General features: G+C 42.5%; 1 protein-coding gene across 2 annotated transcripts; it reads left to right on the top strand.

Moving 5' to 3' along the window:
* Nucleotides 1–411: 411 nt before the first annotated feature.
* Nucleotides 412–18152, top strand: LOC121675222 (protein mono-ADP-ribosyltransferase PARP12-like). 2 transcript variants are annotated; one of them, XM_042050425.1, is made up of 12 exons: nucleotides 412–912; nucleotides 1523–1658; nucleotides 3339–3633; nucleotides 5278–5376; nucleotides 8168–8291; nucleotides 9039–9228; nucleotides 9835–9955; nucleotides 11244–11340; nucleotides 12314–12392; nucleotides 13873–14003; nucleotides 14650–14801; nucleotides 15748–18152. In XM_042050425.1, the coding sequence occupies exons 1-12, from the start codon at nucleotides 596–598 to the stop codon at nucleotides 16014–16016; spliced, it is 2010 nt and encodes a 669-aa protein (XP_041906359.1). In that variant the 5' UTR covers nucleotides 412–595; the 3' UTR covers nucleotides 16017–18152. The 2 variants fall into 2 exon arrangements, with proteins under 2 accessions (XP_041906359.1, XP_041906358.1); XM_042050424.1 differs by having other exon boundaries at nucleotides 542–912; nucleotides 1517–1658.
* The last annotated feature ends 2313 nt before the right edge of the window (nucleotides 18153–20465 follow it).

The following is a 20465-nucleotide window of genomic DNA, read 5'->3' as shown; positions in this document are numbered from 1 at the left end:
GCAGACGCAGTGACACCCGTGTAGCAGGCGGTACTATGAGCACTGCAAGCAGGGCAGTTACGTATCCAGGATATGTGTGACCATGACTGAGCTTTTAATTTAGATATTTAAAGGAAATGGGTGTGAGAGCAGCCTTCATGATGTATCACCATCAAACTGGCACAGCTCAGAAACCTTAACTGAGATGTTTTTCTGGTGCCTAAAGGCGGCAGAAGTCGCACACCAGCCTCCTCCCTGCTGCCTGTAACTGAGGGAGGTGAAGGAGACTCGGCTGATGGCTCCATTCATCCCTGCGCCCACTTTTTCCTATAGGAAATGTGCGATCTCCCAGCTGCCATCCCTTTTTGGTGGCATTTGATTAGAAACGGTCAATACATCCTCCAAGTCAGGCAGAGGAGAGAAGGGCCCGGTACCCCCGCCCGTGCCTCACTCCCCGCCGCCGGGTCACCCAGAGCACGCCACTCCCCTGCGGGGGCAGAGCCAAGGCTCCGAGCCGAGGCGGCCCCGCTCCCTCTCGGGCCCTTTCACTTTCGTTTCCGCTTCCGTCGCTCTCCCGGGCGGGGCTCCTCGGCGCGGTAGCCCCGGGGCCGCGGTCATGGCGCTGGCGATCCAGGCGCTGCGGGTGCTGTGCGCCAGCGGCGGCTGCCTGGAGCAGGGCGAGCTGCAGCGGCGGCTGCCGGGCTGGCCCTCGGCCGAGAAGCTGGCGGCCGTGCTGCGGGACGCGCAGCGCTTCACGCTGGTGCGGCGGCCCGGCCAGGCGGGGGCGGGGGCGGCGGCCGAGGTGGCCGTGGTGGTGGCCACCACCCCCGTGCGGCTGTGCCCGGAGAACGGCGCGGGCTGTCCGGGGCAGTGCGGGCGGCTGCACCTCTGCAAGTACCACCTGAAGGGCTTCTGCCGCAACCAGCTGGCCAGGTGAGGGGCGGGGGGGCGGCTTCCATCGCCGGGCGGCCGCGGGGCTCGGCCTTGGGCACGGTGTGTTCCTTCGGGGGAAGGAGCTCTCAGTAAAGGCCTTGCAGCCCTTTCCGCGTCTGAAATGCGCGTTGCCCGCCTCCTTTTATATTTGCGCGTGTGTTGTTGCTTCGGGTCTCAGCACTTCCTCCCCAGATCATCACCCTGGCGCTTCCCTTCCCGTGAGCAGGGCCGTGCCAAGGGAAAGCTGAGTGTCCCCGCATGTCCCTGTGCTGCGGGACCCTGGGGGATATACTCATCGGCTCAGAGGGAGCGATGCTCTGGAGCTTTGGTGGTTTCGTGTTTGTGAGCTGCAGGTCAAAAATGCCGATATTGTCAGACTGCACTAAGGCTATAATGACTGCGAATCAGAAGTAGCGTGGCAATTATTCTCAGAGTAATTATGTAATCTGTTTTGCAAATCACATAATGGCTTTATAGAGGAGCAGTAGGGATTTTTCTGAAACTAGCTAGTTTGGTGTGCTTTTTCAGCTGTTCAGTGTAATGCCCATGGGGTAGCAAAGTAGTGCCAGTCTGTTACACTCTTTTTGCTGTTGGGTTTCTTGAGTTCTAGGAAGGAATGCAGGTTTGTTCACAACTTCTACTCAGACCACAATCTCCGTATTCTAAAGCAATATGGACTTGAGAATTTAAACCATGATGAACTTTGCCAGCTTCTGCTTCAAAATGACCCTTCCCTCTTACCAGAGGTGAGTATTACTGTGCGAGCTTCTTAGCCTTGTTTCAGTGAGCATCACAAAGTGGAAGACGCTTGACAGAGATGGAGATGTTGAACGTCAATTTAGTTAGCTTAATGCAAATCTTAAAATAAATCTTCATCCTCTGTTCTCGCCTGTGGTGGGTTCACCCTAGCTGGCAGCTAAGCTCTTGAACAGTTGCTCACCCACTCCTCACTCCCTTGTAACAAGCAGAAGAGGTGAGCATTAACAAGAAGAACAAAAGTGACAAAACCTGTGAATGAAGACAGTGTAGCAAGTGGAGAAAAGCAGGGAGAAAACAAGTGTTGCAAAGGAACACTTCTGCCTCACCACCTCGAAGCAGACTGATGCCCAACAAGTCTCTGAGCAAGCGCCGCCTTGTAAGAAGGACCCATCTCCCCCTTCTTCCACCTTCCCTCTGTCCCCTTCCCCACTATTTTTTTTTTTTCATTTTTGGAGAATGACATTATATGGCATGGAATATCCCTTTGGCCAGTTTGGACTGTTTCCTGGTTTTGGCTGGAATAGAGTTAAGTTTCTTTCTAGTAGCTGGTACAAGGCTGTGTTTTGGATTCAGGATGAGAGCAATGTTGATAACACACTCATGTTTTAGTTTTTGCTGAGCAGTGCTTGCTCTAAGTCAAGGACTTTTTCAGCTGTTCATACAGCCCTGCCAGCCCATAGACTGGGAGTGCACAAGAGGCTGGGAGGGGATGCAGCCAAGACAGCTGACCCAAACTGGACAAAAGGATATTCCATACCATATGACATAATTCTGAACACTAAAACTGGGGGGAGGTGGCCCAGGGATGGCAGCACACTGATGGGGACTGGCTGGGCTTTGGTCAGTGAGTGGGGAGCAATTGTGCATCACTTGTTTTGTCTAGTCTTTTATCATCATTATTTCCTCTTTCTTTTATGCCCTATTAAACTGTGTTTATCTGAACCCCACGAGTTTTACTTTTTTTCTGATTCTCTCCCACATTCCCTGAAGGGAGTCAGCGAGAGGCTGTGTGGTGTTTATCTGTTCCAGTTTCAGCTGACATAGAGTTAATTTTCTTACTTGGTACCATGTACAGTGCTGTGTTTTGGGGTTAATATGAAAATAACTTTGGCAACCCACTGATATTTTGGCTGTTGCCAAGTAGTGCTTACGTTCAGTCAAGGACTTTCCAGCTTCCCATGCTCTGCCAGTGAGGAGCCGCACAAGGAGCCAGGAGGGAGCATGGCCAGGACAGCTGACCTGAACAGACCAAAGGGATGTGTTATCAACACTGTTTTGGTCACAAACTCAAAACATAACATGGTATGGTCTGCTGTGAAGGAAATTAACTCCATCCCAGCCAGATCCAGTATGTCTTACCATCAAAATCAGGTCCAAAAAATTCACTATTCCAAAACTAGAAAATTAAGAGATGTGACTTAGCACTAAATCTTATCTGCTTGAGAATATCTGTAAGAATGTTGTCTGTTGAAAAATCCTTCTAAACATTAGCAGGGCAAAGGAAAAGCTATCAAGTAATCATTTGGAAAACAAGAAGAAAGAAAAAATGTATCTTTTAAAAGCAAATGTATGCACATAGCCATACAAAACTAAAAATCATGGATTCAAACAGTCTAAATGAGCGCATTGTACTTTAATCTTTAAATTCTTTTCTTCTCCTACCCAAGGTCTGCTTGCATTATAACAAAGGTGATGGACTTCATGGATCTTGTACCTTTAAAACATCCTGCACCAAACTGCATGTTTGCCAGTATGTTTTGCGTGGCCAGTGCAGATTTGGCAGCAACTGCAAACGGTCCCATGACTTATTAAATCCCGAATGTTTTGAGAAACTGGAGAGACAGGGAATGAGCTCAGACATTATTGAGAAACTACCTTCCATTTATAGAAACATGTATGACATAAAAAATGGCAAAAGGAACATGAATGACATAGAAGATGCCAAGTTTTCACCACGCAAAGGTAAATAATATCATCTTTTGAATACCTCAGAAGAGTCACTGTAGTGAATTTAATATTTTCCCAGGTGTCATTAAGAAAATGGTATTGAGTCAAGGTTCTGAAAGGTTAAAATTTTAGCTAAGAGTTAAAAGAAAATTTATATTAATTAAGATACAGAGTAGAGGAACAAAAGACAAGTTAATGATTAGTAGATGCCTAAGCTAGAGCCAAGTGATGTATTATTTGCCATTATATTTTAAGTTTTGTTTGTAGAAAGAAACAGAATAAATGAACTGTCATCAAAACAAATTGAAACTAATTGAAACCAATAGAACTAAGAACAGCACCTGGGTTTCGTAATAATGAATCAAAAGTAGGAGATCTTGGGCTGTGCCTAGAGGTCATGAAGGCCTGCCAACAGCAAGAAGGTTAAAAGGTTACTGTGAGGAAGACATTCCAGACTTCATCTTTCAGGACCACTGACCCAATTCGAGAGAGAAACTGCGCATGTGTGAAAGACTAATGATCTCATTTTAATATGGAGGATGGGAGGTGCTGAGGTCATACATATGTAGAAGATGTAAAACTTTGTGTAATAAATAGAGAACAAAGAACCTTGTACTTTACTTTGCTGGCGTGTCTTTAGGAGGCTACTCCCATGCCGCCCGCCAGTGCCTGAATAAACATACCACTTTCTAACTTTAATTAGTTAGAGGGTCTTTTGTCCGTGGATATTGGGATTTAATGAATCAGTATTCACATCTTGATTTGTCTTTTAGGAGCAACCTTGTACCTGTCTCAGAGATCTGTGTCTTGACAAGTGAAGTCAGGAGAGGTTTCTGAGAAAGACAGTGCTGGTGTTCATAAAATTCTTAAATTTGAGGTTAAAAAAGCATAACAGGAACTGGAAATGGGGAGCTCTGTAATTTTGGGGTTTCTTTGGTAAAATATGTAAAGGTATATTCTGTTTAAGAATAAAGGTTCTAAAGGTATTCTGTTTAAGAATAGGAGTGGTGGTTACTTGTCTGATTATAAACTATTTAATTGTTTTTCTTTAATGTAACAATTGTCTAGCACAAGAATTTGCAAATGGCACTATTCTAGTTACTTCTTAGAAGTGTAATATTTTGTTTGCACTTTCCTTTTGAAGTTCTTTCTTTAGAATTTTAAGTTAAGTATAGCTTAGCAGGAAAAAAAAAAAGGATTAACAGAATGGAGAATCCAAGTGTGTATGTTCATCTCCACTATTCTGCCTGCAGTTCCTTCTTTTTTATTTCCTTAATGTGCTTTAATTTATAGAATATCAAATTTTGAAACTTCATATTTTATAGCTGCCAGTGTATGATCAGCTGTGTGGAATGCACAGTTAACTTGAGTCCATCTGGAAGTGTAAAGGCATTGGATTCTATTCTTATTCTGTGGTGATAGCTAAAAACTGTATCTGAGGGAGTCAGCAGTTACAGGGAAGTCAAGTTCAGAAAGGATGGATACAGGGATGGACTTGGAGTATACAAGGTTATCAAAGGCTTCAGTGTCTTTCTGGAGCTGACTGCAGTTAGGTAGTTACAAACACTGCCTTTAGGCATCTTCCCTAGGGATAGGAGCACTTTTAAGAGGGCTTGTTGATACAAAGGGTATTAATAAGTCTTATAATTCCCTCCCTAGACAGAAAACCCAGCTCTAGACGGAATTCCTCAGCTACAAATGATGATGAACCAGAACAGATATGTTTACATCATCTGTACAGAAGTTGTGGTTTTAAAGGTAGGTTGTCTCAAGTATCAGTACAGACTGTGTCAAGTCCAGCCTGTTTTTCTTCTCTCATAAAGAAGAAGTGGTAGATATCTTTCACAGAAAGGAGAAACTTCAGAGTTTCTATTTGTGTTTAGTTAAATCTCGCCAGTGTCTTGAGTACTGTAGGAAAGTGTTTGACCTGGCACACCATACAAAGGAAGTGTTTCGTTTTGCTCTGGAATCTGCCCGTGCTGAAGATTGGCTACTCTACCTGTGTTTACCTAAGGGATTGCTGAATGATAGGAGTCACATTTCCAAACAGGAAAGATGCAAAAGATACTCTGAATTCTACATTCTCTGTTGTTTCTTCTAGTACTCTTCTGTTCCATCTGTCTTAGCTGTCTGCCTTTCAGAATGTTCCAAGGTGTGCAGGAAAAGGCTGCTGTGCCAGCTTTCTTGTTGACTTTGTGTCATCTTTTCCTTCTTGATGTTCTGACCTGTGGTAGCTCCCTGAAGTACTGCACACCTTCTCATAGGAATTGTGTGGTGCAGTTTCTCCTTGACTTTCCCTGTAGTTAAGTTTCCTTTTGTTCTGCTGTGCAAATTGACCTCGGGTTTATGCGCATGTGTGCTGGTGATGTCACCTTCACTCCTGTTGAGGAGTGACTGTACACTGACTTTGAACTCTGAGTAACACTTGTGATACCTGGCTCACTGCTACCATTGCTCTTCTTCGTGGGGCCTGGACCTCTCAGAGATTTGCTGAAGGGCAAAGGACTTTGAGACTAATGGAATAATATCTGTGTATGTATCAAAAGAGAGGAAAGGTGATGGTGGTTAACTGGGTTGTATTGGAAAGCGTGGGACCTAGGCATGGTGGGATGGTGACTTTGCTTCCTAGTGGCTGGTACAGTGCTGTGGCTTGGATTTAGTATGAGAAAAACATTGATAACACACACTGATGTTTTAGTTGTTGCTAAGTAGTGCTTACCCAAAGTCAAGAACTTTTCAGCTGCCCATGTTTTGCAAATGAAGAGGTGCACAAGAAGCTGGGAAGGAGCATGGCCAGGATAGCTGACCTGAACTTGTCAAAGGGCTGTTCCATACCATTAGAATATTATGCTGTTGGGGTTTTAGGAATTCTCCTAGGGTTTTTTTTCTGTTAAAGGAATTTTCCCCATACGTGTTGCTAGGGGGACAAATTGCTGGGTATTTAAGAAAAACAAAGAGCTACCCATTGGGGGTGGGATGCATCTGGCTACTCTTTTGTTTCACCTGGGTGTGTGAGCAGTCGGTCCGAAGGAGAGGAAGGCTGCTTTTCCTTCTGCAGAGAAAAACCCCAGGATCCCCAGCCCACCTTCCCTGCCCCGCTGGGAGCCGGGCCGTGGCCGCCCTGCCCAACTGCTGCTTCGAGCCTTCACTACGTTGTAGCCCCGCTCACCCTGCCTGCCCAGACCTCCAGGGGGTTCCCCGCTTGGATACATCGGGTTTGCCACCCAGGATTTGTGCTCATCCCTGCCACTCCAGCCTGCTGTTCCCAAGGCTCCGGCCGGACACCGGGATCGGCTGCCCAGGGGTTTGTGAAGCTCCTTTGTCCCATCCCTTCCCGGGATCCCAGGGCACCGGCGCCGCGTGCTCCCCGAGCTCGCTCCGGAGCGCCCCCTGCAGCCGCGGGGGAACCATCGCACCTGCCCTGCTCACCGGGAGCCGCCAGCGCCCCTGCCGGCTGCCAGCGGAACTGCACCCGAGGGGAAAGGGCCCGACAGCCGAGAAGGCTGGCACTGGGTTTGTGATTGTTTGCTCTTACTGCCAGAGTTATTGCTGCTTGTTTGACTGGTTATACACATATAGATATATCATAGTAAAGAACTGTTATTCCTATTTCCCACGTCTTTGCCTAAAAGCCCCTTGATTTCAAAATTATAATAACTCGGAGGGAAAGGGAGTCGCACCTGCCATTCCAAGGGAGGCTCCTGCCTTCCTTAGAAGACACCTGTCTTTCAAATCAAGACATATACTCAGCATATAAACTATGGGGAGTTGGCTGGGAGGGGCTGATTGCTGCTTAGGAATGGGCTGGGCATAAGTCACTGGGTGGTGAGCAATCCTAGTGTGCATCGCTTCTCTTTCTTGGGCTTTATTCCTCTCTTGCTTTTTGTTAACTTCCTTATAGATATATGAGCGTGTATATCTACATATATATACTTCTACTTACACTTTATATTGTACTTTATTATATTTATATTATATTGTACTTTATTTCAGTTACTAAACTGTTCTGACTTCAGCCCACCCCAGATTTTACCTTTTTCCTGTTCTCCCCATCTTGCTGGGGCAAATGGGAGTAAGTGGCTGTTTTGTACTTAGTTACCATCTGAGGTGAAACCATGGCAGTCCTTCTCCTATCTTAAAACTAAGCACTGGTGTGCTTTGGATTTTCCTCAGTAATACCACTTTGTGATGTAGTTGTTAAGCATAAATACATTTTTTTCTATTTATGAAATAATAGCCTTGTATGAGCCCGTCATCTTTATTCTTTTTTTGTCTCTGGAACTGAGAAAGATCTGTGCAATTTTAATGTGCAAAGACAATCTAGTATGTACAGGAACTGACGTTCTACCTAAGCCCAAAAATTAAGTGTTGCTTGCTTATGCTGAAAAATTCTGAACTACTGCTTGTAATGGTTCCATAGGTGAACACTTCCCCTAACTATCCTTTTGATGATTTTACCAGCTAGGTGTACAGCCCTGAAATGTTGGAGTTCTCTCATAGCCTGTTAAAATAATGCATCTCCTAATTCTTTTTTTAAAAACCTTTACAGGAAAGTGTATCAGAACCCATTTTCACTTGCCATATAGATGGCAGGTCTCTGATGGTAAAACCTGGAAGGACTTCAAGAATATGGAAGAAATAGAAAAAGCATATTGTGACCCAAAGAATGTCAGGTACAAACTCTTACAAAAATTTATAATGTTTGGAGTTTGCTATATTGTACCAGGCCCTTAGTGGCTACAAATTGCTACAATTCTACTGTAGTCATTATATAAATAGTTTCATATGGCATTCTTCTGCTGACCTCACCTTGCATGAGATTTGGCCCTCCTTCCCCCTTGTCCCACAGTCTGTATCGTGGAACTGGCAGAATACCTGGAGAGAGAGAGAGATATACTCTTGGGTGCAGAGCACATGAAGAATATGGCAATACCTTTCAGAGTTTGAACTCGTTATGTAGCACGAAGAGAGTATTGGAAGGGGCTCATACCAGTATGCCATGTCCCATGCTGGAAAATTACCTGTTCCTCTTCTGTTACAGCCTCTTCGAAGCCCTTCTTAAGTTAGGACAGTGTTCTCTTTAGAATATAGTTGGTCAGCAAGAAGGAGCCAGTGCCTGTTTTCCACCGTTCCTGTTTATCTTATGTAACTCACTAATTTAGGAGTGGGTTATGGTTATTGCCCATAGAACCAATGTGAGAGATAATACTGAAATGCAAAATATGTACAAATACGAAACAGAGCTAGCATACAGAGTTGTGAAAAGTGCAAAGTGCAAAGCACACAATGTTGTGAAAAGTGCACCTTTTGTGTTCTGCTTTTGGGTGAGATCAACTTAATTTGCAAATTTGCAGTGGGCTTCTGAACCTATGAGTAAAGCTTCAAACAGTTCCGATTTTTTTCCCTCCTTTTTTTTATAGATTTGATTATGCTGTTACTGAAAGTGGCTCGTTCTGTGTCGGTTTTCAAGATATGTGCTGTGGGTTTGCAAAAGTCAGACGTCTTTCTACAGCCTCCTCTGTGACCAAACCTCCTCACTTCATTCTTACAACAGAATGGATCTGGTACTGGAAAGATGAATACGACATGTGGCAGGAGTATGGAAAACAAGTAAGTGTGGAGAAATGGGGAGACTCCTAACTCTGTGTGAGAAGCGCGGAACTCTGAAAAGTGCACAGCGTTTTTAGCCTCCCCCTCTTTTGTCACCCTCTTCCTCTCACTCATACTGTACAGATGGACATTAAAGGCCTAATGGGGTCTTTTCCCTGAGATTTTGATTGGTTCAGGTAGAGGACTGATCACTGGTGAGTCACAAATATTATCAACAGATATATTCAGTGAGCTGTGTCAGATAGGAACACATTAATACATTCTTTCCATTGCTTCTGAGTAAAGCCTCTTTCTCTGAAGTTCCAGTAATACTCTGCATCTTTGTTGGTCTAGTTGGTGAATGTGTGGTCTGTCCTGGTTTCAGCTGGGATGGAGCTAATTTACTCCCTGGTAGCTGGTGCAGTGCTGTGTTTGCATTTAGTATTAGAATAACATGAATAAGTGAGATTTTAGTTGTTGTTAAGTGGTGCTCACTCTAAATCAAGAATTTCTCATATGCTGATATATACTGCACCCACCATACATACGAGAGTTGTTGGTTTTTAAACTTCCTTGTCTATAACAGACCAGGAGAAACTTCTTTTTTCTCTATTTTTGGCCTGACAGGGTGATCTTCATGCAGCTGCTACTGTCTCCAGTGATGACCTGGAGAAGGCTTATTTGGCCAAAAGTTCTCCAAAGCTGACCTTCAAAGCTGGAAGACATGAATATGAACTAAATTTTGAGTGTAGGTTGCATTTGTTTTGTTGTTTCGTTTTGTTCCTGCCTCCCAGGTCTCCTGTGTTTTTGAACTATCTTTTACAGAAGATATAAGAGAGAAATTTGGACTTTGAATTGCAATGCTTACAGAGACAGAGCTTCTATCAAAGTTCTCAGGATAAGAGCTGTTCATATAAGCAGAGTGGCATTCTATTCCTTCAAAGCTTTTATTTTTGAGAAGTTCTCGTGCTAGGTTTCAAAATGTCTGCCAGAAAGTCCAAGTATGACACTGATGCTGGCACTAACACAAATGGTGAGGAACTTCTGAAAGATTTGACAAGCCAGCTTCTGGTCTGCTTTAATCACTGGCTTGCAGGAAAACAAATGCTTGGACAAGGTGTAGGGTCCAGACAATCCTCAGCATTGCAAGATTTTTGCAGGTATTTTCTTTTCATCCTGTCTGGAAAGGCTGAGAAAATACCTTGAGTAGGTCAAAGTAGGAAGAAGTGTTTTCCAAGAGTTCAGGAAATATAAGCCACAAAAGTAATGGCACTGTCATCCCTGAGCTGTTCCCTTTTCTGGTATCCTTCTGAAAAATTACAGAGAACAGTGGTAGGAATCAGCCTGCCTAGACTGTCAGTTTGGTGTAGTTGTCTTTGATCCAGCTCTCCATTACTATCTCATTCTGTGTGAAAAGAAGCCTAACAAAAAAACCCCAAACCAAAAAACCAGAAAGGGCATGTTGTGTGCTCTTTGTGATTTAATCAAAAGCAATGCTGGAAAACTTGTCCAGCTTAGAAGTGAAAATTGCACAGTAAAGCAGTCCCTTTTCTAAGGTTTGGGCTTTTTTAGTAACTTAGGCAAAAATATGCAGTGTAGATGTCTTCCAAAACTTAATTTCTAGGCTTGATGATGCCAAGAGGTTTTTTTGTTTGTTTGTTTTCCTGCGTGTCTCTGAAGATGAGGCCTCATTGTCCTGGCTGGTACTGAGTCTTAATTGTTAGTATGATGTCGCAGTAGCTGCAGAGGTTCCAAGATCCAGAAGGAATGCCTCTAAAATATAAGTTGCTGTGACTTGTTTCTGTTGGTGGTCAATAAAAATTAATGGTCTGTGATAGATGTTGAGTTCTGTTTACAGGGTTTGAAATCTACAACTAAATGTAGGAAGAAAGTATCTCAGTTGCAAAATGAGGAGGAAGGAGTCTTTTTGTTGATGTTTTTGACAAAGCAACTTAGAGGCAAATGTGGCTGCAGTGTGAAGGCTTTCGAAAACATCTTTGATTGTTCATGGGATTCTGTTTGGTTTTTTTTCCCAGCCATGATGCAGAAAAACCTTCACTACAGAACAGAGAGAATGATTTGCAGAAGACCTAAATTTGTCTCTCAGACAGAGGTGGAAAACACAAGAGCCAGGTAAACCACAACTGCTCATTCTGAGGTGATGAGTTTAGTGCTTTGTGAATGCAGAATCTTCCATGGGTGCAAGTAGGGTGAAGAAATAGCTGTTAAGGCAATTGTGAAAGACCTGGAGAGGGAAAGGGACATACCTTTCCTACAACCATGTCTAGCCAGGGCAGTGTTGCAGCCTGGCCAGCAGTTCCCAAATCAACTCAGGAACCTCTACAGTGAAGAAAATTTGGGCTTGGCCACAGGAAGTGTGGAAATGTAGGAAATAATTCAACACGTAGCAATGTTGGAGGGAGCTGCTGACTTCAACAGTGAATACAGATGGAATCAATAATGTTTATGTGTACTAGCTCTTTCTGAGAGCTAGTACATTGAGTAATTTTCAAAGCTAAGTGCAAGTTTAGAAAAATTCTTATGAGATCAGCCAGACAATCTGAAAGGAAAGCAGTAGTTGTTACAGATAGAGCAAAAGGTGGGAGCTTGCAACGAAATACAATTGCATGTAACAGCCAGTTTATGCACATTCCCTTGCAGCACACAGTCCTTGCTTAAACACTGAAAAGAACAGCTAAGCACGCTAATTAAAATTGGGGTGGAAGTAGAGGGGAGGACTGTGTCTATCCTGTTTCTGTCAAACTGATGTGATACTGGATGCATTTGTATTTACCTACCCCGGTGTAGCAGAGCTTTTATACATACATTCACCTCTGCAAGAGAAATCCTTACATGTTTAGTTCAGAGTATATCTTTCTTTTTTTCTAATTTGGCATCTTGCTTCCTGACATAAATCTTGACACGATGACTTGGAACAAATATTTTCATGTGCTGAATAGAAATGACAGTTTTGAAATATTTTTGAATATGTCCAGTTGCCTGTAGTCTCCCTAAGCTTGACAGAAATGTTAAGTATAATGTGTACATAAAATGCCATGTTTAGTTTTAATTTAATTGTCTTTTTGTAATATCTTATAATCTACAGGGGCTTTAAACATACAGAAGGGTTTAAGAGCATTCCAGCTCACTGGGACAAATCTGCCCTGCCTGAACTGGGATTTAAGGTTTGGAGTTTTTTGGGGTTTTTTTTCTGTCACTTTTGTCATGTAAGGTTTGTTCCATTACAAGTTCAGTGTTTCTTCTGGCTCTGTAAATGACTGTTTCTAATGTAGCATAATACAGAGGTATTGGTAAATTTGAGCCTGATATCACACTGGGCAGACCTGAGGTGAAACAAATGGTGGCAGTGAAACTGTGGCAACATGGACTTTCGTGGCTACTATTAAATCCCTTGCCTTGGCAAATTTGCTGTGTTAACAAGAACACTACTGGTGCCCAAAATTTGTTGTTTTGAAGTCCCAACACATGCTGAAGCATCAGAGGTAAATGATGCCTCTGACCTTCAGGGTAGCCATTCCCTTAGCTGTAGACTGTTGTATGTCTATGGAGAGCTGCTGAAACCATCAGATTTCACAAAATCACACAGAATGGTTGGGCTTGGAAGGGGGGACCACTGGAGATCATAGAGACCAACCCCCCTGCTAAAGCAGGTTCACCTAGAGGAGGTCACACAGGATTGTGTCCAGATGGGTTTTGAATATCTCCAGAGAGACTCCACAACCTCTCAGGGCAGCTTGTTCAGTAATAGATAATATTTTATTATTTTATTATTTTATATTTTATTATTATGTTATATTTTATTTTATTATTTTATTTTATTATTATGGATATTTTATTATTACGTTTATTATTATTTTATTCACTTCAGTGGAGTAAAACTTGTTTACCTTTGTAACACACCCAGTTAATACCTGCGTGGTTTACCTTCTTTGACTTCTGGTCTGCTTCCACCAGCTCCTCTGTCAACTCCAGTAACTGTACCTACAGAAAAAGTGTTATCTGATGCTCAAAAATCACTATCTTGCAAAATGCAAATCCTCAAGAAGTTGTCACGAAGAAATAGGGAAGACTAATGTTGACATTTTTTATGTTCCTATGAAATCATGCAAGTAAACTTTGCTTCCTTTCAGGACTGTCATGTAATGAACTGATTTTTCAGTAGTGTGATTGTGCTTTTCCCTAAAATTGTTCAAATAAAGCCTCTTCAATTGGTCTAGAAACACAACAGGCAGTGCAGGGAGTGTAAACTAAAAAGATTCTCTTTGGTTTTCTGCAATGTAAATTCTCAGCTCCTTTTTTATTTATGTGCTCATTTCTGCTATGTATTTAGATACCGTTTGATGCATGCAAATATATCTTGACCCAAATATTAAGAGGGGTTGAGTGGCTGCACAAAAGCATGCAGATCCTTTATTATCCTGTGAGAGAGCAACCTGGGTGTCATAAACACTACAAGTTCCCTAGATTAGAGCTCACTTTACCAGAGTGGGGATTTTCAATCTGCATTTTTTCCTAGATTATTTTGACTGCTCATACCTCTGCTTCACCAAAAAGACTTTAAAAGTCTGAGTAGGGCACTAGGTAGGGTGGCTTTGTTATGATTAAATAAAAGATGAGAGTAGCTTTTCAAACTTTTCCTTGCAGCTCATTGAGCTTGACTGTTCTTCTGAAGAATACAAGAAAGTCAAGGTGGACTTTCAACGCACAATGCCCAGAGCAGCTATTAAAAGGATTTGTAGAGTTCAGAACCCATCCCTCTGGGAACTGTATCAATGGTATGTGTAAAACACTGCTCTGCTATGTATGCATGATGTTTGTTGTTGCTGCAGTTAGCTGTGTGCTGTATGCTAGACACACACATTCCTGAAATGCCTCTGCTTCCACTCTCCCGCTGAACTACCTGCCTAGTATCAACTAACCCAAAACTCAAGACACAGAGCTTAGAATAGTCAGATTCAGAGCTATGTGGGAGGAATCCTTGCTCCTGACTTCTGCCAGGCCTGTGTCCATGACAACTTCCTTCCAGTGAAACCTTGGAGCTGGTAATGAGCCACATCTACCACAATGTTTTGCAGCTGGTCAAAAGTGAAACAGCCTTCAAAATTAAATGCAAAAGTCATGGAGGGCAAGCCTTAATATGAACTAATATGAATAGGTGTTCAGGGAAAAAAAATAATGCTGAGATTTTTCCCCCTCTCTTCAAAGGCAGTGAATGAAAGAAAACATTGTAGTATTAATGCATTTGTGTATAATGAAAGCATGTTTGTATGCAGCCTGACAGCAAGATTTGTATGCCCAAATTAGGCTTTACTGTAAGGATTTTGAGAATATACTCTGTAAAATTGTATTTGAGTGCCCGTATGGCTGGAACCTGGGGGGACGGCCTCTGTGGAACTGCAAAGATTCTGCTTCTCATTGCAGGCAGAAGGACCTAATGCAGAAGACCAATGGTGGAAAGGCTGCAGATGAGCGATTTTTATTTCATGGGACTAATAAAAAAGACATTGATGCCATCTGTCAGCAAAACTTTGACTGGAGAATCTGTGGCCTTCATGGGACAGTCTACGGCAAAGGTTGTTTTTCACCTCTTTTAGTAATCCTAGACTTGCTAAAAAATTCTCAGTACTCACTGCAGAGGTGTAAAGTTTAGAAAGCAGTACTTGGCCAGTCCTGGGCTTCTTTCTGTTGTGATGTGGGCAACAGAGCTGAATTTCACAAGGGTCATTTGGAGCTAAGGCACACTGAAAGGCCTTGGGCTCTGCTCTCCTAAGTCCTTGCAAGAAAAGACAGACTTAGGAGAGGTCAGTTGTAGAGTTGGTTTCTGCTAGACTCCAGGCTTAGTGCTGTTCCAGTTTCTCCCAACTCCTATAGGAAAGCAGCCTGGCTTTTTTTTATCTTTTTTCTCCCCCAGGAATGTAAATGCCATTCTGGTTACAGGCTTTTTGCCTTGTTAGCAAATTATATCCTTTTACATTGTCCTGTGTACAGGAAATTACCAGCACACGGAGTGGAATAGCTGAAACAGGCTGACTGGCTGACTACCCACCTTTCTGCTTGAATACTTTGTAGCCCTCAGAAATGTTAGAGAATCACAGCATATTCCAAGTGCGAAGGGACCCACAAGGATCATCAAGTCCAACTCCTAAGTGAATGGCCTGTAAGGGGATGGAACCCACAGCTGTGCTGATGAATATTAGTAGCCTCTGCCAGGAGAGGAAATTTGGTGATATTGGGGAAGGTGGACATCTAGGATCAGGAGGAAATCCTTTAGAGGATTATGATAACATTTAAAACATTGCTGGGATGGCTTTTTAATATGTGTGCTGTGAAAACTAAAAAGTGGAGGTAATGCATAGTGGTCATTTTCACGTAGAGGGACATACAGGACAAGTGAAGGCTTTGGAAAGGCTGCTGATGAACTGCATAATGGGTTTGTTTATTAATTCATTTTCACACAGTATCATTTTGTTCCTGCAATGTTGATGTCTTACCAACTCTGTCTTGGTTTCTCTTCTGCAGGAAGCTATTTTGCAAGGGATGCATCTTATTCTGACAACTACTGTGGGACAGACTCACACACCAAGACCATGTTTCTGGCACGAGTGCTGGTGGGGGAGTTCACTGTTGGTAGTTCTGATTATGTTCGGCCTCCCATGAAGGACAGCCAAAACTTCTATGACAGTTGTGTGAATAACTCTTCAAACCCTTCTATCTTTGTCATCTTTGAGAAGCAGCAGATTTATCCAGAGTATCTCATAGAATACCAGGCATCAGCAAGATATCTATAGCAGCCAAGCCTGTCATCCTTATGTTTAACTGGTTTAAACATTTTTTTAGTTTTGGCTTAAGAGAGAGAAACTGATTTCGAAGAAGCTGTGTGATCAGATAGGTGAGTGGTCAGAAACATTTTTTCTCTATCCTTTCTGTGCAATAGAAAACAAGGCATAAAAAGACAGGATGTTTTAGAATTCCTAAAATCTTGTGTCTGTATCCTATCTTTAGCAGCTTCCACATTTCCCTGCATTATGAGAGCCCTTCCTAAATTTATTAGAAGAATTTGCTGATGGTTGTAGCATGAGGATTGGCTATGACTGCCAAGTTTAAACAATTTTTAGTTACTCTTTCAGGATAGATCTTTACACATGCTCACTGGTCAGAGGCTCTGTCCCTCTACCTGTTTATCTTTTAACTCAAAAGTGGATAAAACACATGTTTTAGTAATCTGTCTCCTGTAACAGTAGACATTCAGGTGTTTGCAAATATGAGTGTACAATCTCTGTGCTCAACTCATTGCATACATTACTAGTAGCACTCTTCTTTTTTGTCCCTATTTAATCTGCACCAACAAAACCTCAAAAATTAAACTTGCTTGTTGAAAAAGAAGAGAGACTTATTTTCACTTGTTGAGTTTCTCATTTGAAACAAGTACCAAAGATACAAGCATAACAGGGGTTGCTTGGTGCTGTGTGACTCAGTTGATGTACTCTATCAAATAAATACTCTATTTTATGTCTGTGAGAACACAAGTTTTTCATTACTTTCACTGTGCCTACAAATGAAAGAGTGCTGGCAGGTGCTGGGGAGGAAGCAGAGGAGGCAACTCACACTGTTATTTAATACCATACTTAGGAGGGAAATACACGGCTTGTCCTGCTTGATTATCGGTACCTTGTTTCTGTGGATGAACTTTATTGTTCCTTTGCAGCTGTTGGGAAGGATGGTGAGTGACTGTCTCTCATCAGGTGTACTGCCTCTTTGGGTGCAGGAGATTCACAGGTTTCCTGTGTAATCAAGCTATCTTTGGACTTTTTTCAGGAAAGATGTGCTTACTAAGGAAGTGGTCTTCAGCCACAGAGCTGAAACCTTTAAAATGTGAAGATCCGGTTGAATATTTAATTATGCCCATCAGAACAAGATAATAGTGTTGAGCAGTCATCTTACATGTGTGCAATCAAAAAACTTGAGCGTGCAAATATTTTTTTAAGATTAAAGTTGCTGATGCATAGAGAAATACTTTATCATAGGTTTAATGTGCTAAATTAGCTATAAGTCAGCTATAGTGTACTGCAAAAGCCTTAAAAAATACTTTCCATATGACCTAAAAAAGCTCATCTCTAGCTGCATTCTGTGTACTTCTTTTTAATTCATCTGGATGATGACTTACAGGTGTACATTGGGTAACTCTATTACTTCAGCACTGTGAGCCAGGAGCTCGGCCATGATTAGCTGGAGTAAGGCTGTGCAGACCCCTTTTTATGTGAACTGCAAATCTACCAGCATGATACCTAAAGGAAAATACTCCGATTTGTGTTTAATCCCAGTAAAACACAGGATAGGGAAAGGCAAGTTGACTGTGTTATTTCTTCTGAAAGATTTGTAATAGAACATAAATGATAAATCTCATGTCAGCAAATGAGCTTGTCAGCAAATAGTACATTCATTGAGGAGGAAAACATTTATGTGGGAAAGCTTTCCTACCTGTGCAGAGTAAGGTTTTTCTGCCAAAAAAACCGCCATATTCATCTACATGTTAATGGCAAATGAGAATACTGGTAGTATGCCTTTCTTCCTCTGAACATAACCAGAATTTCAGGTAAGAACTAGGATAGCTAAAATATGTTAATCTTCTGTCAGAAAATTGAAACAAACATCCTTTTTCAAGGAAGAAAGTTGAGATATTTTTATTGACATTTTTTATTGTATTTTTAAAATGTTTAACTTGATTCTTGGAGAGGATGTGTGTATGCTTGTGTGTGTGTATGAGTGTAAGTAAAACAGCGAATAAAATGCCTGGTTATAGTAATTTGTCATCTGTTATTTCTCTATTATCACAGAAAAATAAAAGTTGCCATGTTTTCCACTTTTGAAACTGCAGGGGTAACTTTCTTGTGTATAGTAAATAAACAGGTATTCAAACCACTAAATTCCTTCTGATGGTTTTCTCTCTAACAATACTGAAAGTACAATGTTTCAATACACTTGTGAGTTTTTGGAAGCTACAGCTGTTTGGATTGCATTTGGAAATGAACAGATTAAAGAGATGTTTGCATTAAATCCAAACTTTGGACAAAAAGTAATATTGAACCTCTTTTCTGAGTGAGGAGGAGCTCTTTTGGCTACTTAAGACAAGCAACTGAGCAGGAAGAGTGCAGTAATCTGTCACTCACTCCCATGCAATGTGAGGAGAAAGATAAGCTGAGAAGATTGTTTCCTTTTTCGGTAGCAGGTCCATCCTGGCAAGACCGACTGCACAGCCAGCAGAAGCCAAACAGCTTGCTGTGCTAGCCGTGGGGTATGGAGCATGGGGGTTTATAAGCCCTGATCCCACACCTGCTGGGCTGGGAAGGGGGCTGGCAGCCAGCCAGCCAAAGGCAATACACTGCACCCTTTAAGGAGGCTTACCTGTAGCCAGGTTTGTCATGATGTTCTGACTAGATTTTATAAGATGTGGATGTCAAAATCCTGTCTAAGTTTTGGCAGCAAAGGAGTGGCAGTATCTGGTGTGGATACCTGCAGCCTGGCAAAGTAAGGGCTGGTGGGTGAGAGGAACTTGGGTGGATGGCACATACCGGCTGTGGTGGTGTGCTCAGTGCTGCTGGCCTTGGAGAAGGAGCGTGGCTTCTAGGAACCCGTGCTCAGAGATGCCTTAGGGCCAAAGGGCAAGCGGGAGTTGCAGAAATGCTGCTTAACTTGGAGTACATCCAGCAGAAAATCCAGGTGGCATGGCTGTTACATGGGCAGCATTTCTGGTGCTTCCCTGTTTCACCAAGGGATAGGCTTCATGGCCTCCATAGCTCCCCTTGCACTTCTTGCTTCAGGCCCATCACAAATTTGTCTCTATTGCAGAAATCCTAGCAAATGAGGAAATTCTCCCTCCTTGAAAATAGCACCAGCTCCCAGCAGTGCAGGGAGAAAAACATCTTGGAGACGGATGAGATTTTTCAAGGTCAGAAGAAAGTGAATGGGGCCAGTATGAGCCAAGCAATGAAACAATTTATAATCAGCTTTAAATTCTTTTACCATGCTTTCTACTGTAAACACGTGGCAGAGTCTGGTATCAGGTGAAGCTATGTCCAGGATGTTTAACAAAGGGAAATGAGAAGGTGGTCATTTCCTGAAGTATCTCACACAGAGAGGAAATTCTGCAGTTTAATGCCAGGTAAGAATAGATAGTTCAAATTTGCAATCCACGAAGCATAATGATTTCTGCCACCCAACTCTGTTTTTCTAGGAATACTATTTATAAAGTACAAAACTGTAAAGCCTTTTTTCTATCAGCAGCCTCATTAAAAATACCATTTTACACTGACAGCTTTCTGTCATCATTACAAAGACCAGAAGACATTTAATAGAAGCTTTCCTTTACCAAGCAGCCTTTGCTTGGTATCAGCTGTCAGAGAATGACTAAAACCCTTTTCTAACACAGACATGCCAAATTTTAAACAAACTCACAGCTCAGCAATGCAAGACAACACACTTGCTGTTTCTGAGGAGCGGAATTATTTTAAACCAGCTCCCTTGTTCCTCCCTAGACCCAACTGCTGTTGACTGAAGCATGTTGTACCAGAAATGCTAAATAGTTACCATTACTTAAGGATATAAAGCTATGTTTTGCTGTTGCAACTATAAACATAATGCTGGGGGTGGGGTTTTTTGTTGTTATTGTTTTGGTTTTGTTTTGGAGATTTTTTGGGTAGCTTTTTGTTTTTTTTAGTTTGGTTTTTTTTTAATTAACTGTAAAACCAGCTCTGCTCAGGATCATGTTATATAGGTGCACAAACACACTGTGATTATGGTGATATTACCAGTTTCTGTTTTGGACAGCTGCTGGCAGTCTCATGCCTTGTTTTTCTGGAAATGTGTGCTTCCAGAGGCTCACTGAGCCCAGCCACAGCTCACTCTGCAGGTGTGTTGCTGAGCTCACACAGCCAGGGTCAGGTCCAGCACCACTGAGTGTCCTGGTACAGTGTCTGCAGTGTCTGGGGGCTGTATTGCCAACTGTTACTGAGAAGGAACAAATGGCTTGGGGCTCTTCCTGTATTACTGGAAAGCTGGCAGCCTTTTTTCTGTCTTCTCTAGCTGTCTGTCTCAGCCTGCATGTAGAACAAGGGTTGATGCACTTCCAGAAATCTGCCTTCAGATGCAAAAAATAATTTCTCTGTTTCACAGTGCTACAAACTGACAGGTGAAAACACATAACACTTCCTAACCAGAAGCCTGCAGAACAGTTGAAAGAC

This window comes from Corvus kubaryi, unplaced genomic scaffold (assembly GCF_017639235.1).
Source record: "Corvus kubaryi isolate FWS band 111438036 unplaced genomic scaffold, C.kubaryi_AGA036_p1.0 74, whole genome shotgun sequence".
In the NCBI taxonomy this organism is placed as follows: Eukaryota; Metazoa; Chordata; class Aves; order Passeriformes; family Corvidae; genus Corvus; species Corvus kubaryi.
Note: the sequence above shows the minus strand (reverse complement) of the source record. Positions and strands in the feature narration are given on the sequence as shown.

Coding starts and splice junctions, on each gene's coding strand:
- LOC121675222 (XM_042050424.1), top strand. CDS start 596: ATGGCGCTGGCGATCCAGGCGCTGCGGGTGCTGTGCGCCAGCGGCGGC. Junction 12,393..13,872: donor TGCCTGAACTGGGATTTAAG/GTTTGGAGTTTT, acceptor TTTTCCTTGCAG/CTCATTGAGCTTGACTGTTC. Junction 14,802..15,747: donor TGGGACAGTCTACGGCAAAG/GTTGTTTTTCAC, acceptor TCTCTTCTGCAG/GAAGCTATTTTGCAAGGGAT.